General features: G+C 37.7%; 1 protein-coding gene and 1 long non-coding RNA gene across 4 annotated transcripts in view; one reads left to right on the forward strand and one right to left on the reverse strand.

Moving 5' to 3' along the window:
- EIPR1 (EARP complex and GARP complex interacting protein 1) overlaps positions 1-11,101 on the forward strand; it is a 75,393-nt gene extending 64,292 nt beyond the window's left edge. For all 3 annotated transcript variants that reach the window (XM_023922556.2, XM_086875932.1, XM_023922557.2), the window contains one exon: positions 8,788-11,101. In XM_023922556.2, coding sequence (XP_023778324.1) covers positions 8,788-8,962 — 175 coding nt within the window. In that variant the 3' untranslated portion in view covers positions 8,963-11,101. The remainder of the gene's footprint in view (positions 1-8,787) is intronic.
- LOC147654646 (uncharacterized) overlaps positions 1-27,097 on the reverse strand; it is an 837,032-nt gene that overhangs the window by 773,329 nt on the left and 36,606 nt on the right. The gene's annotated exons all lie outside the window — the stretch shown is intronic.

Raw genomic sequence — 27,097 nt, forward strand, 5'->3', positions numbered from 1 at the left:
TTCCATATATAGAAGTGGTTAATTTCAAATGTACAAGATTTCTTTAGAAGATTTTCTCTACGTATTGTAAGTGCCTGAAAAATCAAGGAGTATCAAATTAAATGCTTAAAAATTTGCTCACATCAGCAGTATATATTTACTTTCTAGAATGTAACTAAGTTACAGTGTTTTAAATATAGAATCAAAGAATGGTTTGTGTTGGAAAGGATCTCAAAGCTCATCTAGTTTCAACTCCCCTGCCATGGGCAGGGACATCTTTTGATTCCTTGTCTTTGGCTGGAGATTGTGAGTTATTCTGTACTGGATGGAAGATAAATAGCATTAGTGGAAATGAGAAAGAGACCACATTTTTTTAACATGGTGGGAACGCATTAAAAATATCACAAATAAATAGCATTCTGACAGACATTGTGTAGTAGCTCATCTGGAATTCTGAATTTCTGTGGATTGTTGACTGTGTAGGTTGCCTCATTTAAACACAAGTCATTGTTTTAGAGTAGAAATTTTTGAATCCAAGGTCATCCAATGCAATATAACAAATATAAAGCATCTTTTCCAATGGCTGTGGGATGGATGTAAACCACATCATGAATGACTTGCATAGTAATAATGTAGAGCCCTTGCCTGTTCCCAGAGGCTACAAGAGTATCAGTTCTGCATTTGCTTTTTAAATATGTGTCATTCAGCTGCTCATCTGTTTTCTATAGAACCTGGGAAAGCACATTAGCTTTTGTAACTTTTGCTTGGTACTGTGAAAGTCTTGTTTTAGGCTTCCCCTTCCACCCTCTCATTATGAGTTGAGTCAGAAGAATGTTTGCCAGCTGCTGCAGCCTTGAACTGTTGCCAAATGAATGTCTGTTTAGCTCTGAGTGCACAAATGAAGTAGGGCATAACAGCTGTTGGGAATACTTCCTGTTAGTCAACCACTAGTGCCAAATATTTCAGCTGTGATACCCTCCTAGAGACCTGTGAGAAGAGTCTGTTGCACCATTCCATGGGTACAGTCTTTTTTGTAAAATACAGGTTTTGACTCCATGGTTTAGTGGGGAAAGAGTGTTTTTGGTTTTTGTTTGGGGTGGTTTTTTGTTTTTTTTCTGCTTGGGTACATTCTAAACTTTCAAGAAAGTGTTGTAGTCTCATCAGGTTCATTTATCCTGTTTTGGAGGACATCTGATTTGTTATTAAACAGCACACAAGTACTGTTAAAGAGAATGTCTTTTTCAGGCATATCTTGGAACACACCAGGAAGAGCATGTATTTGTACAACTAGTGTCTCTAGCCAGTCAGCTTCAGACTGAGTACCATATCTATCTCAGAAGGTTGAAATATCAAGTGGAAAGAAAGGAAAAGACTCTTTCTGCATTTTATTTGTCCTGAATACAATCACTTATAAAAATGCTGTTGGATTAAATATAAAAAATGATGAGTATGTGCCAGTTTAATCTTCAAAGATTTATTTTTTCTACTTAGAAAGTCCCCATATTTTGATAACATTGCCTTGCAATACTGTTTTACATAGTTAAAACTCCTTCCTGAGATTTTTAAGACTTGTTAATTTTTAGTATCTTTCAGAGTAAATGTCCTAACTTTTACTGTATTTCTTAGTTGGAGACAAAAAGTATGTTGGTTTAACCCTTCCTTGTTCAACCCTGTAGGGCTGTGCATGAGTCTACCCACTCAATTATTCTTGCGAGATTTACTGCAGTATTCTGGTTTTTGACTTTGCCAACTGAAAATAATTATTTAGAGATAATTTTTTAAGAAAGAAAATAATTCAAGTTCATTGCATAATAAATAGACAAACTAAAAGTTGCTGTATTCCATTCTTACTAAGAATTTCTTCTCAGTGGTTTCTCCCTTCAGTGTTTGTGTTGACACCTTGGGTCTATCTGCTCCCATCTTAGAGACCAGAATGTGCATGAATAAGCAATATAACTAGGACTGTTGCATGAAGATATGTCTCTTGTTGAAATCAAGTGACTACTGGTTCCTCTTAGCTGCTGGTTTAGATCAGACTCTTAAGCCTGTCTTTTCCCTGCTTTTTAACTGCTGCTGTTGTTTCTCTCATCAATCAAAAAAGGTAAGAGCAGGCAGCTTCCCTGTATCATGTCGAAGGTCTCCCTAGCCTGTATCATCTGTCTCATAGAAGGCAGGAGGAAAAATAATAGAAATAGGAAAAGGAGATGTACTTCCCCTGGATATGCTCCTAGACCCTGACTATTTGCAGTTCAGGGACATTAACTGCCTCTTGAATAACGTTTGGAGACTTCTAATTCTTCTTCCATGTATGGTTTTCCTTTGCAGTCAGTCATATTCTTGGGTGTATCTGCTCTTAGTAACTGTGTTTTTGTTTGTTCTAAAACATGCCAGCTGTGCACGCACGATTTTTGTGAAATGTGTCTAGGAGAAATATGCCAACTGTGTTTCTTTTCTTGCATTGAATTAAGAAAGGCTTCAGTGCTTTCTGCATGGGAAGCACAAAGCCACTGTTGAAAATAGGTAGTCTAAGAAGAGGATGGAGTTGTACATAGAGAAGAGCTATAGGCATGTGGCCAGAGGACAGCTATGCTATATTCTGATCAAGTCCCCAGTCTGGGTTATTTAATGCACGGTTCAAAAATGAAAACAAACAAACAACTGAGAATGAAGTGCTGTACTAGTTCAGTTTCTAGCACCTTGATCCAGAGATAGAAAAAAGTGTACAATATAAATGAAAATAGAGCAGATGAGGGTGAGTACTTAGGTTCCTTTAGGTTTCATCCCGAAAACAAAGCTAATGTGTCTGGATAAGAACATGAGGAAATATTTTCAATGTCTAAGTTTGAACAAAATGTTTAAAACAAGGGATTATTCCACAGCTGTGGATGCCATCACTTGTCAGGCTTCTCCTTGACCTCTTTCTTTAGTGGCTTTTCAATCTGTTGCTGCAAGAACTTTCTCCCTGCAACACTGAACTTGACCAAATTCTAAATCTCCTGAAGGTGACTGTCAGCTCAGTAAGATACTAGAAGAGCATTGGGAACTGTCTTCCCCCTAGAGGAGGTAGTGACTGTCTTCTGTCCATCCTTTAGTCTTTGGTCATCCAAAATACTGATGTGAGTGATTCTTTATGTTACTGCTTTAAATTATTCTGATACTCATTTGTTGCCGCTGAAGATGAACAGATCACACGGACACAGCTCGAGGTGTGGTGAAAGGAAGAGAGAGTTTATTTTTCCCCCCAGGATTTATAGGCTTCTGACCATGGCCAGGAATTGGATGGTCAGGATAACACTTTCTTACTGCACTGGCCATGAGAGATGCCCATCACAAGACGTGTAACAGAAAGAATGTACACATATCTATGTTTACAGTTCCTGTCCTGGGAAAGTCTTTAGAAAACCATGTCAGCAAGCTCAGAAGCTGAGTTTTCAGGGCGACACTCATTTTGATTCTACATTGCTCTTTCTAACAATAAAAGAAAATTACTAGGTTCTTGCAGTGTAGTGTGGCCATCTTTACTTGCCAATCAGGATCCTTTTCTTCAGTCACTCCAATATATTTGTTTGCCATATAGGTTTAAATTATGAATTGTTAGATCTCTGTTTGATATGCTGCTGATACACAGTATGGGAAGACTATTTGGTATAGGAGCACCAGCAGCAGGGTGCGTGCTGCATCTACAGCAGTGTTTCTATTCTTCATGATTTCTGTGGCCAGAACTTTGCTCAACTGTTAATGGAGGACTTGCTCGTTAAGAGAAAAAGCTTATTCTGTATCCATAACAATGAAAATATTTATATGGTCAATAAGATTTTGAGTTTATACATCAGTCCTGGAAAGGAAGCCATCCTAAAATTTTAATTTTGCAGTATAAGCTACCAGCTCCCTTAGTTTACTTTGGGGTTTACAGGCTTAAGATGTTTGCTGTTTTCACTGGCAGAACTGATCACTAAGGTCAGTACGCTGCCTTCTTCCTTATGTTACATTTTTTGATGATATGTTCTTAAATAATGATAATCTTTGTTATTCTTTGAAGATTGTACCAGAAATTCCTATCAGAAAATACAGTTTCAGTGTTTTTCCTGAAGGCTTATGTTTCCATCTTTTTCATCATAGATATTAGCATTTGATACAAATAGAAGATCTAACACAAGCACTTCCCAATATTTTATATTTAAAGATCAGAGATGTAAAGGATTAGTTCTTCCAGTACAGAGAATCTCTCTTGAGATCATGAAGTGTGTAATGAGGTATTATGTGTAGAAACATCTTCAGCTGTTGGAATGGACCAGAGAGAAAATGGTGGTTGCCCTCTCTGTACAAAGAGCCTTTCTTCAAAATTCTGTCTAAAGAAGTTGGTGGTATCTACTTTTCATGATAGAAATGTGGTTTAGAGTTTTTTGAATAATAAATCACGTGGCTTCACAATATTACATATGAACTGTGCAATCTAACATAACACCTTTGTATATGCATCTGTGACTTCAGGAGAGAGATTTGTCAGCGTTGATATTTTGAGAAGTATTTGCCAAACATGCTGGGGCAGGCTTTCAGGATATTTTCACACAGCTGTCAGCAGTGTTAAATTTGATGCTATTTTGCTTTTGATATTAATGTCTTGGAGAAACCAGAAGTCATAGGATTATGCTATGGAATCAACCAAGAGACCTAATTAATTAAAAAAGGTTAAATAGTTTCTCTTTTGGGGAATGCGAGGATTGAGGACTTCACTTTGTTGGATATATAAGAAGCTGAGCAAAATGTAGTGCAGCAACACTTTTCAGTTCCAAGACTATTTTCTTTAAAAGCTTTTGGTTTTCCTGTAGTATTTCTTTCTTTAACCCTCACCAGCAAGTATACCATCCTTAATTAATTTTTCATATTAGGACATCTGTGAAACCTGTTATATAAAAATATGTGTTTCCTATTTTCCTGAGGAAGCAGTTCAGAAAGCTCTTTTTTTGAATTAAAAAAAAAAAAGGTTTGGAATAGTATGCAAGACCAATTATTAGCTATAAAAAATGTGTTCAAGAATAAACATACTTGAATTTAGGCTTTTTTAAGTGATTGAAAAAGCAAATAGTGTTGTCTAATCTTACCAGAAACAATTTTCTCTTGAAGTCAAAAGGAAAGTGCATCCACGGGCTTATTCCAGAATTCAGTGCTATGCTTTTCAGGATTCATTTTTGAATGCTGCAGTACATGCTGCTGCTCTATTGATTCATTTCTATTTCATAGTGATTTTTGGATTAAAGAGGATTTAATTTTGACTGTGATAAGGAATTAATGATTTTTGCTGACTGAAAACCATATTTTATTGAACACTGTGATGACAAAACAAACTTGCAAGCACTGCAAACTTAAGTGGTTGTTACCATGAGAAGTAATTGGAAATAACAGCTTTCTACATGAAAACAGTTATCCAAGGCTGATCAGGCTTCTTTCTTGAATCTGTAACACAATTAACCTCAAAGTTATCTAGTAAAATAGATTCTAGTAAAAAAGCTTCCCTCCTTTCATAGAAGCTGGTTGGGTCATGCTATTTAAATAAGACTTCAGAGGAAACACAGTCCATTTTCAGCTCTGTGTGGCACAGGTCTGAAATTTATGCATGATGTAGGTATATACTGCACATTTCATACTATGATTTCTTGGTGGCAAAGGGCCTTGTCAGTTGATGCAGTGCAAGATAGAGGAAAGGTATTTTAGTCTGGTCAGAATCAAATCTTAGGATTTGATAGGATAGGAAAGTAAGAAACTAAGGAAGCATTTTAAGGGTCAAGAAGATCTCGGGCAAGGAAGAAAAGAGCTTACTAAGCTTGCCAGGCATAACAAGGGATTTCCAAGTTTGCTATCAAATACAGTCACAGAATAAGCTGAGTTGCAAGAGACCCACAAGGATCATTGAGTCCTGCAAGGTGCTGGCCTTGTACAGCACCACCTCTCAACTGTGGGATCAATAGTCCAAGCACCTACATCTGTGGTACACTGGACTAGCTATATACCATAGCTATCTGTGCTATACATAGCTATTTTGTACACACATGCATGCTATATATGTAGCTATATGCAGCTATTTTTATATCCATAACCTGCAGCTTTTAAGTAAAATCGTGTATCTCTGTGTTCTGGCAACAATGTGAATTAGACATATTAAAATAGCATAGAAGAAAGTTTATTTCATATCCAGCTCTGTACAGCTACTCTTCTTGTTAATCTGAGGTAATTCTTTAGATAGATGGTAGGTAGATATGTGTAAAATTTCATTTGGAGTGCTTAAATCTTTGTCTGACTCAGAAAAAGAACAATTCCAAGTACCCTAGATTGATATATATTCTATATCAGCCTATTCTTGGATTACCAAAAAAAGCAAACATACCCAAAACGCAGAGAAATCTGAGGTGTTTTCTTGGAAATCTTTTCAGATCAGGTCTGCATCTAAGAGATTCCTGTTGTGAGGAAAAAACTCATCACAAACAAGTTGGCTCCTTATGTTGTTGTTTTGTTTGTTTTCTTTAATGTTTGAGAACAGTCTTTCACATACATGAAATTAATTCTGGCTTTTATTCCACTAGCAGAATCTTTCTGGTCTCATTACCCATTGCATAATTTCAAGGCTAATCTATTTTCATTCATCATGTTTGTAAAAGATGTTCGTGGACACTTTCCTTTGGATCTTCTGTATTGTTCCTGAGACACATATCGTTTTGAGATTATTTTTTTCTATCTTGATTGTCTTGTATAGTATCTAGCTCTTTTACACCAAGTGATCGCTTCCATAAGGATTTTCTCTGATTCTCAATAACTGTTTCAAGGCTGTGCCATTGGCCCTGAAGAGCCACATGGAACAGCATGCTTTCTTTTTCTGTGAAGGCACAAAATTTACTTTCATACCTAAGAGGAAATTCATTGTATAGACAATAATAAAACACAGTTAAAAACTGTAGTTATAAATGGAAATGCCAAACAGAAATTAATCCACAGGCTTGTTTCCTGAACACTCATTCCCCTTATGACTCCTGTAAATTAAATTAGATGAGCTGTGTTATTTAAATGAAACACTGAAACAACTCTGAGCATACAGTAAATAGTGCAATCTAGAAGCTTATTTGTCCTTGTTTATCCAACCTTCATTTAACTGAGATTCCTGGTTAACTGAAAGTCGGTCATGTCCCCTGATAGCCATGTGCACTGTGCATTACTCCCCTGCTTATCCAGAGAGACAGCTGAAATCTTCAGAATAATGGAGTTGTGGGTAAGTGGGTGAGCACTGCATGAAGCACATTGCTGTCTGGGGACATGACCAACTTTCACTTAACCAGGCATGTCATTTAACAGGAAGTTAGAAAAACATGTTGCAGGAGATGAAGTACCTGTATGTGTTTGTTAGCTCTGCTGTTAGATGGTTTGTATCAAAGTTTATATTCAGGAGAACTGCAAAACAAGCTTGTTATTTGCAGTTAACCAGGGGCTGGGTGTTGGTTGTGTTGTGACCTTTTTTGGTTAGTTGACCTTTAGTGTAGCACAAGTAAATGGTAAAAATCCGTGAAAATACATATCAGAAGCTATTCTACAGTATGATCTGGTTTTTGGTTTCTTCATTAAACTCAACTGAATTTTAATTGCAGTGTTAGAATTGCAGCTGGCTCAGCTGGCTAGGTGGGGCAGCAATACTCTGCAAAAGATTAGGATCTGTGCTTCCATCCAGGCTTTGTGATTGCAGAGCTGTGTGCTTTCAGAGAGAAGCAGGAAAGGGCAAAGGCAGCCAATAACAACACTTCATTTCTGTAGTAGCAGCATCTGTTTAAATGATTGAGTGGCATTCACAAGGCTCTTTGGCTTTGCTTTCTGTGAGGAGGGTTGCATCTGTAGTACAAGGCTGTTTCTGGGAGGCGGACGGATGCCTCTGAAGGGCTGACTGATTCTTGTCAGAGATGAGTCTCTGTGGCTAAAGGAGCTCTCTAAGGTCATCCTCTGAAAACTCCTCTACCCTGTAGCTACAGAATAATGTGTTGTAGTGGTGTTCTGAGAGGAGAGACTGGGTTTGGGAATGGAAGGAAGAAGGGCTGTGCTCAGCAGAGTACAATCAATGACTCTTGAGTGGTTTGGACTTCAGAGAGTTGCCTGAATCTCTTGAATATTTACAATGCAGAAGGGAATCTGTGTCTCTGTGATGTAGGTGACCAGGAGCTTGGCTGTTGCAGGGAGAGATGTGGTATACAATAGTAGATGAGAATCAGGTGCTGATATAACTCTAGCGATGGGAGATAAAAATCAGTGTTCAGAGTGGTGGCTCCATCTCCCTTCCATAGCTCTGGAGAAAATGGGTCCAGGATGGCAGCACAGGAGAGACTGATGTTAGCAACTGCAACTTCTTGCCCATCTACATGTCTCTAAGACTGTGTATTATTTTAACAGCACATTTAACAATGAAGGGTGAGAGGATGGGATGTAACATGATGAAAGAAAAGATATTTGTAAAAAGTTGTGCATTTAGATCATGCCACATAGTTTAACTTGCTTCAGAGAGTGAGGGAGAGATGCTTAGTGTAAGTTCAAGAAGAGACAAGAAATGGACTGAAATTTAGAATAAGGGTTACTTTGTCCCTGGCTCTTTTGCGCTGACTTGACTCTGCTGTCATCTAAAGCATAAGTACATGCAAATAGAAAGTATAAAATATTTTCTTAGAACTTACTACTGCATTCTTGTATTTAAATGGGATTTTTAAGTATCTAGATGTAATATTGCCTTGTGTATTCACAAATCCTTACCTTTTTTTTTTTGGTGTTTGTTTTCAATTTTAGGATTAAAGAGCCCCTTCAGGACAGTGTAATAGCTACCTATGAAGAACATGAAGATAGCGTATATGCAGTTGAATGGTCCTCAGCAGACCCGTGGCTATTTGCCTCTTTAAGTTATGATGGGAGACTGGTTATTAACAGGGTTCCAAGAGCCCTTAAATATCATATACTGTTATAATTTGTTTGGATTATGCTGCAGTTGTTAACTTGATATACACAGCTGGTAGGTATTGTTAAAGGTTTTTTTTCAGGATCTGTTTTTTTTAAGTAAAAAAGTTAAAATTTTGTTAGGAATATCTATACTGATGTAGACTTGTAATTTTGTCTTTTGTATTTGCCTTGAGAAACTATGATGCATTTTCTGAAAGCTGTTCTACCTAGATGACTTTTTTTTGTTTTGAGGGGCTAATCATTTTGTGAACTCTAAAGTTTCTGGAGATAGCGGGTACATTCCATACTGTTGCTTTATTACATCATTTGCTTTATGCAATATAACAAATTACAGAAATTATATTATGCTGATGCAAAACTGGGACAATGTAGGGTTCATGTAGCAGAAGCGATCTACTCGTTTTCAAGAATAATATTTTATATTTCTTGTATAAGCAGCCTTCTGCTTTTAGCTAGGACCATGTTCTGCTAACTGTTCTGGCTACAAATACAGTTGGGAGTGTTCTCAAGAGGCTTTCTTAATACTGTCTAATATTTTAAACACTTTTTCTCCCATTTTTGCATGTCTTTAGAAGGAATGTTTTTTGTGAATGTGAAACCTTCAAAATCATTTTTTTCATTTGAGCCTTATGGTAGTATCAACAAAGTAACATCCTGCAATTTATGAGCTAAGTGCAGTTCTCAGCTATGTATTGTTACTGGAAACAATATTAGTCTTTACCAAAATCTCTGATATACTCACATAATGTGTTATCCCATATTTATAGGTTGAGCTCTGAGGGACTCTGGAGCTATGCTACTGTTAGCCTGAAAAATCTCTTTAATATTTGTCTACTTAGACTTTCTTACCCTTCTGGATCCATGCCAATCTGCAGCATGCTGGCATGATGGAAAAAGGCTTTGAACTAAGCACAAAATATCCTTTGTTATATCCTACTTTTTGCAACAAGTGACCTAGACATTGGTTACTATGTTGTTACAAATGCTGAGAACAGGCAGATGCTGCACTGTGAGAGAGTATGCAGGAAATTTCAAATGTAGGTGGAAGGCATGATGAAACATTCCTGTACATACTGACATCCTGTCTTGCCCTGGCGTAGCTTGCACTGAGATGAAGATTCGCTGCTTGCTCTTTGTGTACCCAAGCTAACTGTATTATTAATTGTTCCCTTCTGCCTTATCAACACTATTCCCTTTAACTTCAGAACTTGGGTATGTGTGACAGTGTTGTTTGTGGTAGTATTGTGTGAGACCACTCTGAAAAAATGGCAATGAGCATGGGATGGAAAGATCAATACCAACCTCTTCCAGTGACCCCTCCTGTTGCTATGGCAACTGTTGGTGTTGGTGGTGAGGGACAGTGTGCTGCTCACCTCTGTTTGTCCTTACCCGCTCTTGGATCGAAACGTCCAAATGCGATTTGTTGTGTACACACCGCTGCTTCAGTGAGATCACATTTGGAGAGCATGACTGACTGCTATAGACCAAAACATCCAGAAAAGATGACATTTGAATTTCCATTTCTAGCTTCCTTAAGGAACTTATTTGGAAAAATTCATAGGAGTCAGTGAAGTAATCCAATTAAATCATCTGTACTATTGTTTGCATTCGTGTTAATGATGTTGCCTATCTGCTCCAGAATGAATGCTTCATTGGAAATTCTGATTATCTGATTTTCTATGTTTATATTTTAAACTTGTGCTATTTCAAATTGTTTCAATCTGTAATTAGGCATGAGCTATTCACCTGTATACTGTAAGAAGAACTACATTTCCAAATCAGTAATGCTTCAGTTGTCTGAACATGAAAATCCTTGGTTGGGCTGCTGCTTTTTATGTGGAGCTTTTCATCAGACACAAAATCTTGTTGGCTATCCTGTCTGTCCCACCTGTGTGCCACCCTCCCCACCCACTCTTCTGGGAAAAAAAAAAAAGAAAGAAAAAAAACCTCTGCAGAATATCTTTGGTATGCAGCAGAACTCCTTAAAACTTTCTGCACATTAGCAATAAACATCTAATGAAACTTTGTTTGGCGGTGTATGTGGCTGGCAGTGTGAAGGTGATGGGGAAATTGCCTAACAGTCAATTTGTGTGGGATTTGACTTGATTTTTAACATGTAATAAATGCAGGATAGATTTCAGACTAATTTTTACGTGGCTGTATTTCCTTTAATATTGTGATCTTATATGAACTGGAAAGCTCCGTAAGCAAATGATATCAAGATATCTTTTGTTTTAGTTTTGTTAAATGTGTGTATCACTCCATAGTGAAGAAGAGTGGATGAACACTGGAAAGGAAGGCACTAGGAAAGGGACAGGTCAAATTTGAATGAAAATGCATTACAGTAGAATCAGGAGAGCAGGAAGGGTCAATTTTTAATAATTTCTGTCTCTAAAGCAAGATCTGGGCTACATGTACAGCACTGGCAGCAATATGGAAATTACCTTCTGAAAGGGAGGGCTTTTGACAAGGTTTCATCCCAGGCTGTTGGAGGAAGCAAGCTGCTGTAGGATGAAAGGAAGGGTTCTAAGATAAATAACTGATTAAAAGGAAATAGGAAGCAGGAGTAAATCATAATATTTTGTGGCAAAAGAATAAATTACCAGGGAAGTCCACAAGAATCTGTGCCTAGGTGTATGCTTCACAGTATACTCATGACCTTCTGGAAAAAGGGCTTCAGAAAAATATGGTGAAGTTTGCAGAGACTGTTCAGAGTAGTAAAGATGACCAAAGAACTATGAAATGGCCTTATCTCATGGATGATAAAATGGTAGATGAAATTTAGTGCAGGAAATGTTAAGTAACTAATATGGGAGAAACCAGTTATTTTATGTACTGTGGACCAGCAATAGGGCTATTACTTGGAAGTAAGATCTTGGGGGTTTTATAAATCTTTAAAAACATCAGCTTAATAGAGGCCAAAATTTTATTTAAAATGTGGGTATTACTAGCAAGCAATTAAAGAAAATAAAGCATTGTTAATCCCCCCAAATAATATATATTTATAAATCTCTGGTGCATTTGTAATACTTTGTGTCGCTGTGGTTTCTTCCATCTTCAGCCCAATGTAGTAAAATGGAAAGATTTTAGAGGAGACTGACAGGAATGAGAAATAGCATGCAACACCTGTATGAGGATAACTAAATAGACTGAAAGGCAGATGGTTGAGACAGAATGATAAAAGTCCATAAAATCACAAGTGGCAGAGGGAGAGAATGAATAGGGAGTGATTGTTCACTGTCTCTCTTGATACCAGAACTAGAGGTTATGGAATGTAATCTACATGTGGTGGCTCAAAGCATACAAAATAAAGTGGTCTTCACAGGCATGAAGGTGAGCTATGGCACTTCCCTTTAACAAACCTTTCCCCCAGAAAAAGAAACCACAAAAACAACCTGCACAGAGAAAAAAAATCTCATTAATGTTAAAGTTTACATGACTTGAAAGTAACTGAAACAGTACTTGAAAGATTAATCCAGTAAAGGTTGCTAAATATAAAGTCAGCATCCCTGGTTTAGATAAATCCTTTTGAACCATCAATTGGTGGACACTACAAAGAGTACTGGCAGAGAATCCCCATGTGGTTGTCCAGTCTTTAATTAACTTCCTGGACACTATTTATCAGAAATATTAAACAGAAATTCCTGTATTACTATTTATCAGAAAAGATAGAAAATGGAAATTAAAAAGAATAACTTAGTCTCTAAATTTTTGTGTCTAGACCCAAGAAAACACATTGCTCCCGTGTGTTTCTTTGCATGTTTCTCTATGTATATTTATTTTTGTTGTGAGTTATGTTATAGGGGATTTCAGAAAACTTTCATATCTCAGGTGAATTTCTTACAGAATACTACTATTGTGTTTGGAAACAATATTCTTGCAAAATACTCCTTGGCAATAACACAGCAAAGGCAAGCAGATTTCTGTACAGCAAGGAGTCCACCACTGCTTTGGAAGTTCAGATGACAGTCTGACTGATCTCACAGCTCTGGGTTGCTTTCAGTGTCTCAGAAAATTCTCTTTATACAGTCATATAGCAGCACTGGTAAGCAAAAAATTACTCTCCTAAAATATTTTTCTTTCTTTGCAGATTGTGTACAGGTAAGAAACTTCAGTAGGTTTTGATTTTGAAAGTGAGCTACAGTATTCCTTAAAAATGTCAGTCTCATGTCTAAAAATTTGTTTCTTTCTTGGTTTGTGTTGTAATGCAGTTAGGAAAAATGGTATGACCCAAAGAATGTACCAAAATGTAGATTTGTAAGTTCTTTCCCTTATCTTGTTCTCCCCAGTTCCCCGTATTGGTTGTGTAAATCTCCCACACCCCCTTCCCCTGTCCTGGAAAAGGGGGTGCCTCTCGATACCTCTTCCTCTTTCCCTCCTGCCATCTCACCCCGAAGGATCCCAAGGAATAAAGCTGCGTCTGCCATCTCAGCAAAGGGAAAGAGCCTCGTTTTTAGGGCCTCGTCTGGCAAGCTAAAACTACCTCCCCAGCCTCCCTGCCCACTGTGGGGTGGACAGAGGTAACAGAGGGGCTGGGGACAAAGTTATAATAGCAGGTTTGGTGCTGAAACTCTTTCACAGTTATATATTCATATATATCTCTGGTATTGAGTTAAAGAACTGCTTGATGTGTGGTATTTTTGCTCCACAGAAAGTGAATTATTGAAAGAAATTAATTTATAATATTTTGTAAAGGTTCTGAGTATGATAGAAGTGAAACTGATAAAAATCAATACAAATCTTGGCCATTTAATGAGAAGGTTGAAATAACAATCTGTTTAACTTAAACTAAAATGGTGCTAACTTTATATTAAGAAAAAAAAACCACAGAAAACCTAACCCACCACCAAACACTAAACTGCAGTATTCAGTACTGACCTGGACTTTTCCTGTGGTGTTAATGCTAAAATTAGCTTGATCTATCCTGAAGCCCATGAAGTTAATGAATAGCTTGTCAACACTGGAATGAATGAAGAACATATATTGGATAGCTTAGGTAGACTGAGTGTTTGCTTTAGGTCTCTAGTCCTTACCTTGTACCTTGAAGTTGAGTGGAAAGAAGAAGCCACATGATCTGGATTATGTGCAATACTAAAATTAGTTTAAAACAGTGCTTTGTAAAGAATTGAACATCCAGAAGATAGAATTTTCCAACAGGAAACAGTGTTGGAATCTGAGAGAAAAGAATTAAAATATATTAAACCACATAGACATGAAGTAAAAGTGTAGGTTTTAGTTTTAAGTAAAAATATAGCTAAGTGCCTTGAAAGACTGTGTTAGCTAGTGAAAAGCCCTAAGGTCTAGTTTAAAGTACAGTAATGATACCCTTCACAGAGTCAACTTAGTTCTAGACACAATGAAAACATAGTGAGAACATAGCTTACATTTCTAGATAGAACTATATACATAAACATGTTATGCTCCATACGTAGGATTTAGGTAAGGCCTGACACTGCTTTTGCATATTAGAATTAAGCTTAGATTGGTGTAGAAAGAATGTTTTAGAATTGTGTTTTTAGCTGATTGCATGATTTATGGATTTAATTCCCTGTACTGGGAGCCACACACACAAAGAAGAGGAATAGCAACAGGACCATCATCATCACCCGAAGAAGAACTACTGCAACTGCTTCTGCAGCCCAGATCAGCAAAACTCTGCACAGGGAAGCTGCTGCTCAGAATTCAGGACTTTATGCCAAAAGCTTTTAGCACAGACTTTAACTCTCTGAACTCTTTTCCTTCAACATGATGCATTCATATAATAAACATTTTTATAGCAACCAAAAAGAGCTCTTGTCTCCTTAAAGATCTGGAGACCCCCATGAACAACCCAACAGAACAGAAAGCATTAATTTTGGATTGGCCTCTTCATTTGGAATTTCTTCATGTTTCAGCCTGGCAGTATTTTACCACTGGCAGTATTTGAGACTGAAATTCTGTAGCTGATGTAAGATGGACTTCAACTGTGTCGTCTGACTATTCTGACGTGGTAAGACACCACATGGTGTTATATGCCTTTGATTTAACTGGATCAGTGAAAAGTAGTTAATCATCATTAAGGTCAGCATTTGGATACAAGTTTGTAGTGGTGTAGAGCTTCCATTTGAATTCACAGAGAATGTCCAGGATATTTTCTTTTTTCCTAGAGGATATGAATAAAGTGCTTAAAATTATCTTGTGATGCCTGAGATACGAATGCTGTTCTGAAACTTCAGAAAGCCTATGATTTCTGGAATAGCATGTGAAGTGACTGAGAGAAAACTGCAAATCAGTTTTTCACAAAGCCTGGCCTTCCCATAAAGGGAGCTGCAAGGTGTGAAGCCACGGATACATCCCTGAACAATTTGCACATTGCTTCTGCTCATTCCACCTGCCACTTTGGTCAGTGAGAATCTAGCAAAGTGAGAAGAAAATGACATAAACAGATTTGAAGTAGAAGACACAAGAGAAGAAAAAGTAAAATGGAAGACTGACAAATACAGAATGAAAAGTGAATTGAAAAGGACAAGACCAGGGAAATTTGGATCACTTGGAAAAGAGAAATAGGAAAGATGAAAGAAACTGGCAGTAGTTGAAGAAAAGAGTACAGGAGTAAGGATTAAAAAACCCCAATGGTATTATATGCTTGTTTGGCCATGATATTAGAAGTCCTTAAATTTCTACCGTGTTAACCTTCCTATGTTAACTAATTTAAGTGTTAGAGAATTGCCATTTACGTTGCAGCATTTTAGTTCTGATATTGAAGATGGTTCATGTAGGTTAGTTATTGATCTGTAAGTTATTAGTCCAAGCATGTACATTCTAGGGGTTTAGGATTTTAAGCTGTTCATTATTCTTTCCCTTTAGGTGCAAAGTTATCAGATGGGGTAATTAACCCAAGCCAGCCAGAGTAAAGTGAGAGGCAAGAAGAAAATTTCAAGTGGGCTGTTAATCTTGAGTCACAGTAGTTGAATCTGCAGAAATACTTGTTTATGACAGACACTCTTTATCCCCCTGTTCATGACTTCAAGAGTGTCATAGAACATCTCAAGATATTAGATGTGATTAATAAAGTATCTGAGGCTCACTCTTCCTTCCATACTAACTTACTTTACAGCAGAAGAATTCTGAGTTATTATTGAGAAAACTTGTTTGATGCTACAGCTTTTGGTGCTATGGCCACTCCATAAGGGAATTTTAGTGCTCCAGCACAGAAGATGTCTTTGGGGAGCAAGAGATGAATGAGTATTACTAAATCCAGGAGTCAAGCACCCAGTTTGAAGATGCCTGGCAAATGGTTGCCATTGCCCTGGAGCTAAAGTGCAGCTGCCAAGCAGCTGGGCTGAGCAGGGAAGACCCTCTAAGGTACCTTCTCAGCAAATTGTCCATTTATTCTGATGCCACACTGAGTTTAGGATTTTGGCAGAAGGGACTGTGGAAAAGCTCCTAAACAGAATGAGTTGAGGAGAATGTGGAAAACCTTGGAAAATCCAAAGATACCACATACTTACTAATCAGCAAGTCTAGATGAGCTGAATCCTGGGGTGGAAATAGACTTGGCAGACAAACTCACTGAGCCACTGCCAGCTTCTAAAAATTTGCAGAGGACTGAGAAGACAAGAAAGACTGGCAAATAGCAGAAATGGTATTGGTATTTGAGCTTTGTGAAACAGCAGTGCACAGAGTTGGATAAGAAAATGTGTTTCAAAATGAGCAAATTTTAGCCTAATTATGAATGTTTTATTTGTTTGTTTTTAATGGAGAGGTTTTTCTTATAAATACCAGTCAAAATACTGGCAAATACCAGAACTTAAGAGATCACATTCATGCAACAAAGTGAGGATTGTGCATTTTGTTACAGAGAAGACCCAGAATTCTAGCCCAACAGCTTATATGATTTCCCTTACACAACTCTGCTTTCCAAGGAGGATGGGATGATGGGAACATGATATATAATTGAATTGAACTTGTCATCAAACACACTTGAAGGAAAAAAAGAAGGAACTACAAGTGTTAGTTTTTCATTTGAAAAGAGTTTCTGCTAAGGCAAGTGATGAACAAGTTTTGACTCTGCCTGGAAAGTGGTGGGTGGGGAGAATGCCTGGGACTTGACTTTGCAAAGATTGTGAATAGGAATGATCTATTTTCCAGCATGCAGTTTGTGGGGTAAAGCACTTGAGGACTTCCAGCCATGTCTCAATATACACATATAATATTTTGAGAAGTTACCTATATAAAACTATTTCCAAGAAAAGGATTATGCTAGGCAGGATGGTGATATGAACAAACAGGAAAGCATCTTCTTTGGAATGTTTTTTTATCCTCAGGAGACTGGCTGCATAACACATTTATTTTCAAGTATGAAAGAGTTAGTCTTCGGTGGATACATGTCTGCCAATAGCATCTGTAGGTGGGTAGAGCTGTAGATGCTTCAGTGTTGTTTTTTTTTTTTTTGTTTCTAAAAGTCAGTCTGGGTAAAGTGGAAGAAATCTGGTACATATTAATATTGTAAAGTTGGGGACGGCACAAATGAAATCTTCATCACAATGGAAGCTGTTTAATCCATCACAAAGCAAACACCAGTGAACTTCAACAACTGACCATCCTGTCACATGCGAGGGATGGTTACTTGATTTCAGTTTCCTAGTGAATACATATTTCTAATCTGTCTTTTAATCATCTATTTTCAGCATTAATGCAATTTGAATGTCTTCAATCTATTTTGTGAATGTCTAAGAAAAGTACTCTACATTTTTTTTTCTTGCAGTTCACAGGCAATTCTTGTAAAGCAGAGGAAAAACCTTTTGTTTTTAAGTCTTTGTGCTGCTTTATTGAGAGATAGTCTGGCTTCTATTTCTGTGTCCTACACCTCCAGGCTCAATCACAATTTAAATTCTGCAGGTTTTGGACTGGTCATTGCTGAGGGCTGAGAAGGGATGAAGGCTGAACATGACTGACATGTTCATACTCATCAGAAAACAGAGTCAGCTGGAGAGAACGAGAGAGTAATTGCTGCAGTGCTCCCTCCCTCCCTCCCTGCCTGTGCAGAAAGACATAGGCTGTGGGGAGGAAGCTACTTGAGGTTATTAAGATTAATACTGCTAGAAATTTCAATCAACTCACACAAGGCTGCTCCTCAAGGCTGTCAGATGCCTACCGCCTTCTCTGAGTCAGGCGGGGCCACATCAATTTTGAATTTCCCAACAGAGATTGCTATGATTTATGAGTTTAGGAGGCTGATAAATATGGTTAGTTGAAATAATTGAATCAGAATAATTTCAGTCAGCTGTGTTCAATTTATTTTGTCTGATAACCACAGGAGGGTGCAGTTTTGGATAGGGAGTTTCATTTCAAGGATTCTTACCACAGGAAAGACATTGTTGGACCTGGAATAAGAGCAGCTTAATTCTGCTGCCAGGCCTGTATGACAGCCTTATGACCTAAGACCTGTCAGAAGTAAAGAGTAAGTACTTAGAGCTCTTCTGGTATTGCCCATGACAGAGGCTGAGTCAGGTGTGGTTTATGCATTGTGGGATAAATTCTGCTGGGAAGGGTGAGAGTTTTACTACTTAGTGCTTGGAAACCACTTTACTATTCAGTTGAGAGGATGTTGTTCTTATAGCTTGTTTTAAAAAAATTACTTTTCTTTTTATGAAATATTTTCACTTTTTCTGGAGTAGTAATGAGCATCAATTTTATCATTAAAGCAAAGAGAGCACTCATGCATCCCTGAAAAATGCTCTCTGAAACTTTTAAAAATAAATTTGTCCCTACAAGTTTAGTATTTATCTGTTGTAACTTTTCCACACAGGTGAAAAAGTTGGCATTTTAGGTGGATTGTCCTAGGTAGACTATTGAATATAATGGGTGCTGTAAAACCAGAAGGTGAGCAGTCTTGTGATGACTGGCTGAGGTCAGCAGAGAATGGGCAAGCCTAGCAAGCTGAGCAAGGGAACAGGTGAAGTGTGTTGCAGACAAGTATTTTCTTGTTGTCATGGACAAGATATTAATGATAATCTGTGAGCTGCAATCTGAGGACAGGTTATATGGGGAAAGACAATGGCTTGTGCCTGTTTCAGGCAAAAATCTAACAGGCTGCTGGGTCTAGCACTAGTGCATTCCTCATGTCTGGAATACCTGAAGTGAATTTTCCTGGCTAGGAAGTCCTCTCTGCTGCTTGGAATAGAGTTGTAGGGTGGCTAACTTCCAGCTCAGTGTGTTACATTAGGATTGTAGACCTATGCATTTTGGTGTCTTTTCCCTATCGAACCCTTCAGCTGCTAATGTTTCCCACTACAAACCTTTGTCTGCAGTTTTATGTTTATTTTTGTGGCTTTTCCCCACAGACTTTCACACTGCCTTTACCAACAACCCATCAGCTTTCTCAGAAGTCGTAACCATAGCCAGGCAACACCTGAGGTGGCAGAGATTGCTGAGGCAGCAGCTTTCCCAAGAGTGAGAATGTGTTTAAGATAAAAATGGACAGGCTTATTCTATGGTTAGCCTGGAATATGGGTTGCTGCTAGAGATGGGTGTTACCCCAGATGGTTTGTATTGGCATGGATATACCAATGGCCATGTGACATAACTTGGCCTGCACATCAACTGCTCTGCTCACTTGTGGCTGAAGAGCAGTAGGGTAGGTCCTTTAAGTGAGGACAGTGAGGAAAAGCCATACTTGCGCAGGAAAAAATTCTGTCTGTCTGACATGTTATTCTCAAAGTTCCCTTGCCTTAGAATTTAAACATTTTAGGATTTTTCCTTAAACTTTTTAAAGTTCTGGGTGTCATCATCAGTTTGGGGGAGCAGGGTATCCAAATACTGGGGAACCAGTAGGAGTTGGAGGTAAGGTATTCTGATGGTATGGAAAGATTTGTGACCCTAGAGTAGTACATGCTTTACGGTCCATTTTGTTAACTGAAGTCTGTCAACATCAGACTTCAGTGTTTCAGATACACTGAATTGCTGTATTCAAGAAGAAGCTGGTGCACTTGGTTTGTATTGAAAAATAGTAACAAAGCAATTTTTTGCATAACAAAGGCCTGCTAAAATCTAGCTACCCAATTCTGGTGTACAGTTTAATTCCTGTTGTTCATTCATGATGGTTCTTTTGACTCATGTGATTGTTCCCTTTGTCTCCAAATAATTTGGAATTATCCCTGCCTGTTGTAACTTATTTCTGTACGTCATATAAAGGCCTGTTCTCTCTAAAGAATGTCCTATGATGTGTAGAATCTCTTAGCGACATGTGCTCTACTATGACAGCACTACTCTATCGAGGATTACAGCAGAAGTAAGTTAACTTAAGAGAAAAATATTTGCCAAGGTTTTACCTACTTCCCTTTTTCACTGCTCAGCACTTGGGAAGATGGTTTAATGAATAACTCTTACTGCATCTCCTTGCTGAGATCTCCTTACCACGAAGTGCTTGTTGTGTCAGAGAAGAGGGAAGGATGTTGTGAGGAATCTGCTTAGTCAGGATGTGGATATAAACCACAGAACATTTTCCAAATCAAATTTGGATTTGGGGCTTAGCATAAAATGAAGGCACAAAATAATTACATTGTGTGCAGAAAACCCTAATAGAAAAGTCAAGATTACAGTATCACATTCTGTGTGGTCTTCGGTGAGTAGAGAACAGCAGAACAGCATGTGGCAGGACTGTCTCGCTTGTGTCTTTGCTTCTGCTGCTGTGAAAAGCATTTTCAATATTTGCATAATTTAGAGCATGACATTATGATTTTCAAAGCTTCAAATTGGAGTAAAGCATTTACATAATCTAATTAAATCATGTAAATGTTTTATGATAATATTCAAGTAAGTGCGAAACTTGTTCCACAGATGCATCCCTTTCTTAGGCCATTGGGGAAGCCGAATTTAGGCATGCAGATGTATGTTTCTAGCCCTGCATGCTCTGGGAGGTCAACAGAGTACTGAATGCTCTGTTCTTAGTATAACCTCCAAAGCCTGCTTTGCAGAGCGTCATCCTTCCAAAAAGCTGGAAGGTAAGCTGGGACCAGAGGGAAAGGCAGAGCAGATTTAAAAGGCTGCCTGCAACCTCTTATAATTTGAACGAAAGCGATGCTACTGCAGTATGTAATAAATTGCTTCCATTTCAGTGAACATTAAAATAATCCCATGGTGACCCTCTTAGCAGCAGCCCTGCCACATTTGGTATCAGATCTCAGAAAGCACGCATCGTACTTAGATGGGAAGCTACCAGGGGAAGCCCCACAAATCCTCTTGGTGACTGTTGGGTTTGTTTTTGCCTCTGGCTGCACTAACTCACAAAATACTGGAAACACTTGGCCAGCATCCATGATGAGAGATGCTGTCTTGTAGTGAGATTATTTAAATAATATTTTTTATCAGCACACTCTCACTAACCTGTCTTCCACAGTATAGTTCTTAGTGAAACCCGTCTTTACCATGGTATACTACTGCAATAAGCAAATGAATTGAATCCTGATTTTCCAAATGTAGCAAAGCTAATGCTAAGCCAGTACTAATGAGATTCTTTTAGAAAGTACAGCAGCACTGCTTTGCTAAAATGAATTAATGTAATTGACAAAAAGGTGGGTTCTTCAAGACTAGGCCCTTGTCTGTTCTAAATAAGCTCATTGCCATTGATTTTTATCAGTGCCACACTGATCTGCTGTAACTGGTGACAGAAATGTGTGTGTGTATACACTGCCACTGTTCTATACTCTCACAATAATTATGTTTAGGTTAGGATGTTACCTGTGCCTGGCTGTTGATGAAGCTGTGCTGTTAGAAATACAGGACTGCCTGCAGACATGATGTGGAGCTGGTTTGTGCCTACACCATGACTATGTTGAGCCCAGCAGCTCTGATTTTAATCTGAAAATGTGGCTGTAAGAGGAGCTTGGATCTAACATAGTGCAAAATCTGGGGATTCTGTTATTTATTGTCAAAGACATAACAATATCCAAAGGTTGTAAATTAGTTTGGAGCTCAGCGGTATGGAAAACTCTGAGTATGTGAAAGTCATTGCTAAACTAGCTGACATAAAGGTGAAATATATCAGTAGTGAATTAAGTCTTTTCTAATTAGACATAGAAATCTAATTACTTTGCAAATTTTTCATCTAATTTTTAAGGGAGTGAAGCTAGTGTAAATTTAAAATGGAAGCAGAGATGTTCAGCACGTAGTGTTAACTGCCAAGGAGAAAACACGGTGACCTTTTTTGCAGCTGCACATGCATCATGTGTAGGAATGCCTGTCATAGCCATAATGATTTAACATCAGGGCAGGCCAATATTTCTTGGTTCTTCCTCCACAGTGTAGGCAGTTTCCTTTATAGGTGGAATGGGAAGCTGTAGGTGTTTCTGGTGAAAAATGGTAAGGCTAGAGAGGTGCCCTTTACTACAAATCCAGCACTATTTGCTTTAGTTCACCTCCCAAAAGAGAATTTGCAAAGTCACAGCCTGGGGAATGAAGTCACAGGTGGGTGAAGTTTAAGTTTTGGTGTGCTTGGACTCTGTTTATTTGATTACTCAGCTGTTGATTTTACATTGTTAAAGGCTAGTAGGGGACGCTGGGGATGTTTAAAGCTGCTGAATTTTATTTTAAGGTGCCAAGACTATTTCATTGCTGGAAAGAATCCTTTTAGCATAAAACCTGCAAAATTTTGGGCATGGTAGATATTTTACATTTGGACATGAAAACTCACAGAGCTGTTTAACTCCAAACATGAAGACATTTTCCTTAGAACAGCTTTTCATACTTAAGACATTTTGTAAGATTACAAGTATTAAATGCCACTAAATATCCCGTGTGAATTGCTGTTACTAGTTCCATAATAAAATCCCTTTTAACACTATATTAACAGGGCTATAGTTGGAGCATTTAGGCATTGAACACTTTCTGCCTTCAAAGAGTAAGGATTTGGACAATCACGTATAAAATATGAAAGGTCTGACAGTGTTCAGATCAATTCTAAAAGGATAATAAATTGCTTTTAAGAAAATATATACTAACCCAGCCTCATGGCCCCATCTGATGTCTACTTCTGTAGATTCAGTCATTTTGAATGAATTGCCCTGTTTCTTTTAATTCTCTTTCTTGTTTTCCCTTTAATCTGCTCCAGTCCACCACTGCAAATATCTTTTTACTTCTCAGATGGATATGGCCCTGGTGCAAGGGAACAAATTTGGGATTTAATTTTATTTCCTAGTCTTTGTCCTTAATATTTATGCATAATATTGCAAATAAGACCAGCGTTTCCATAGGGGAGGAATTCAGCTGAGTCTTAACCAAAAAACTGTCTAATTTTTTAATTAAAAAATTAACCAGCTCTAGTGTCTCCAGCTGCATACCTGCATGTGCTTAAGACACTGAAGAAGTCGCATGTAAAAATACTGCAGTAAAGTTGAATGTCATAGCAATACCTGGCAGCCCTCAAAAATTTCTGAAGGAGAGCATAAATTGGGTTCTATTAAGAAGAATTCTGTGATTCTTAAGCTCTGTTTTCTGGCCAATAATTTTTAACCACCAATATGCCAAAATATAAAAAGAACTGACTTGATCATGTTAGCTGTATTTGCCTTTGTATGTTTTTCCCAGCATAGGAGAGGCTATTACAAAGATTACAAAGAAAAATCTGTCTTGCTAGGTTCATTCAGTAGTTTTTCTGAAGGTTTTGGTATTTGTTAATGCAACCTTAGTGTGTTCACTACAGCTTTTTAGCAAGTTCACTACTTTTCGTGGTCTTTTAAATTGGTTTTACAAATGCTATAGTTAATGTCCCTGACATCATGTTTAACATGAATGAAACAATGGTTTGAAACACAGTCTAAGTTTCAAAAAATCTCAAGTCTAAAATGACTTCTTTTTTGTCCTTGATCAAACTGATAGACATGTTATTCTAGTTAGCTGTAGCTTAAAATAATAACTGTATATTTTTCTTGTGTCTTGGGAACACTCTGGGTCCCGTTAATCTCAGCATTTTGAACATGGAATCAGTTTTATCCTCTACAACTACAGTGTCTGTACACATAATTCAATTAATTTTGTTTACACAGTATCTAACTTTAAAAGAGAGAAATAAGGATCCCTATTGTGATTACAAGAAACAAAGGCACAAGATGGTTTAAGTTATTTATTTGAGTAAATTGAAGAGATGTCTGTGAATGTGCCTGAAAATCTTTGCCAGGGTCTTGAGGTTCTGTCCAGAAATTCACTTTTTAGGTCATCCTTTGTAGTGTTATTGAAATATTGCGTTCTGTTGATAATTATTAATGCCCTCATGATTAAGGGGAACACCTGTTGGTTCAGTTTTATGTTAGATAAATGTATAATTGGAAGAGAGTACATTAATAGTTAGTGTCAAGATCTCACTTTTAAATGCCTGATTCTGTTCAGGAGCTAATATCACATCCACAAGAATGTCCTTACCAAAGCACAATGTCTATTTAGAGATGAAAACAGGCTGTCTTAGGTGCACCAGAGTTAGTTGCAGGTCATGGAGCTGTTTGCCATGTTTTATAGTCACAATCCCATCAGTTTTACTTTCACCCTGGAGAACAAAGATCAGCTGAACTGAACAGAACAGCAGCAGTGCATTGTAAGAATAACATCTCTGCAATGAAATTCAGAATTAAGTTGTTTTCATGGTATACTCTTGCATAGTGTAGTGAGTTACTGCTCCACTATGATAGCATGTGATCCTAAGTGTTGGGAAGTGAGTTTAATTAAAAAAAAAAAACAACCCATACCTTCAATGCATCTGGTAATGGAAAAAAAATTAATTTTGTTTAATTTTTAATCAGACAGCCTGAGACAACCACTGAGCACTACTTGACAATTAGAATACTAATGAAGTGCACACTGAGTTAGTCTGTTTTTAAAGGACAGGAAACAATGCACTCAAAGTTGAGGGATTCTATTTCATTCCAGTCAAATCTTCACATATTTGCCTTCTTACTTTGTAAGAATTCAGGAAATGTTTTTCTTGTTTTCTTCTCTAAAAATCCCACTCAATGGTTAATTATTTTTCAAATACAAAAAGCACAAAAAGTGATAAGTGGCTTTCTTGTAAAACATTAATCTTCACTGTTTGAGGCACCTTCTTCAGTGCCTTAAGTGTTTTCTTTTTGTTTGTTTGTTTTTATTCTTCCTCTAATGTATTTGCTTCTGTCTTCCATTCTGCAACAGTTTGAAGTCTTTGGTTTTCATGCTTTCTATAAATTAGATATTGTAAGTAGTTGTTCATAGTGTGCAATTTCACAGAAGATAGTATGGTTGCAGGAAGAAATAAATTGCCCATTCCTAAGGTGTTTAATTCTTATAAAATTTATAAGCAGCTATCTATAGCAAGGTTGAATACAGTAGACAACACTTAATGAATTCAAATGAGTTTTGGGACATAAATTAAGTAGCCTAACCATCCATAGTAGCCATGTCACTCTGGTCTCACTGAAATGGATATTTCATTGCCCCTGCTATGTCACATTGTCAGGCAGAACCATATAATTATACCCTAGCTGGAATGAAGGATTCGCACTACCTCACGTTAGGCCTCCTCTGCCAGTTCCTACTTTAAAAGTTTGTAGCGGCTGTAGGTGACTTATCAGTGATACAATCCTTTTGGTGTCATCCTTTCATGCTGAAATCTGAACTCCAGTGCTTCCCTGTGGCCTTGTCTAGTGTTGAGGCAAAACACTGAGCCTAGGGCAGATGTTTGCCAGACTTGCTGCATCTCTTCTGTCAACAGAACAGAGTTGAGGAGAGGCCATTAGTGCTAAGAGGAGGGAGACCAGTGTTACCCAAAGTACAGCTTTCCAGCAGGGAGCAGAGCAACAAGGGCTTTTGGTCCTATCCTGACATGTTAGGGATCTTGGTCCTCTTTTCAATTAGCTCTTTGTTCTCCTGTCCTTGCCTCACAGAGGAGCTGTCAGTAACCAGCACCTCAGGATTGGGAGGCAAAACTCAGCTCACTGCTGAGCTCTGCAGATCTCTGTTTTAGCCCATTCCTTGCTGGTTACTCTCTGCCCTGCATTTGCAGTAACAGTCTGTTCCCTTTCTAGCTGTTTCTGCTCCAGATCTGAAAGTTGCTGTGGGAAGCAGAGCCAAGTCTGCAGTAGGGAATACCACTTCCCAATCTGCTTCATCCCACTAGGGATGGAAATACATTTAACATGGAACATGTTAACTTCTTTCATGAGTTGTTCAATGATGGTTGAGGAAGAGGCATGCCTGAAATTCTAATGACATGAATAAAAGTTTGTTACAATGCTTAGCAAAGAAATTGAAAGCCAGATAATCCAAGCTAAACTGGGATGTACGAAGCCAACAGCTGGTGATCTGTTAGGAAAGGTTTGTGCACCAATTATGCATTTGCTTATGAGACAATGCATAGGGAAGTTTTCAACTTAAAGAAAGGCTGTTTTATTTTTGTTTTTGCCATTTTATCAGTATTGCCTCTACTTTGCAAAAAGAGCATGTGGGAAAGTTCTGTTCCATATCATCATTCTCATATTTTTTCCATAATACTGTGCTGAACTAAAAATTCTAGTAAATGAAAGGAAGAATTTTGACTTCCCCCCCGCCCCCCCCCCAGGTTTTTATGTAAATCATAAAATTTAGAGCTTTCAAAATTGAATAAAAAAGTTGAAATCAAACCTCAAAACTAGATCTGTTAAAACAACACAAGTCAATTTGTATCATACCAGTATGTAAAAACAATCTGCCTTATATTTTTCTTAACTTTTTTTCTGTTTTAAAAATACAACCTTTATATAAGAACATATAATGTCTTTTTTATGCATCCCTGATGTCAAGGGGTTGATTTGTTAGGATTTCTCCTTGCATAATTCCCAGTTCTCAGGGCTATAATTGGTTTTACTGTTTCTTTGAAATGCACAAAATAGTCTGTTACTGTGGATTGGGAGAATTAATAGGGAGTACTTTTGCTGTAGATAGTGGTTTTATATTTAAAGAGAAGATGCATTTTTAACTGTTGGTTTGATGTGGAATCCAGGCTGTGTGGTAAAACATGCATGTATCAGTGAAACCCTTTTTTTGGGGTGACCATAAAAGGTTTCTTTCTTTGATTAGATAAATAATGTTACCATTGTTTTTTCATATTGTTTTAATTTTTTCCCCCCAGATGACATTACTTCAGGAATAGAAAATTGTCTGA

The sequence above is a fragment of the Cyanistes caeruleus genome, chromosome 2 (genome assembly GCF_971803275.1).
Source record: "Cyanistes caeruleus chromosome 2, bCyaCae1.hap1.1, whole genome shotgun sequence".
NCBI lineage: Eukaryota > Metazoa > Chordata > Aves > Passeriformes > Paridae > Cyanistes > Cyanistes caeruleus.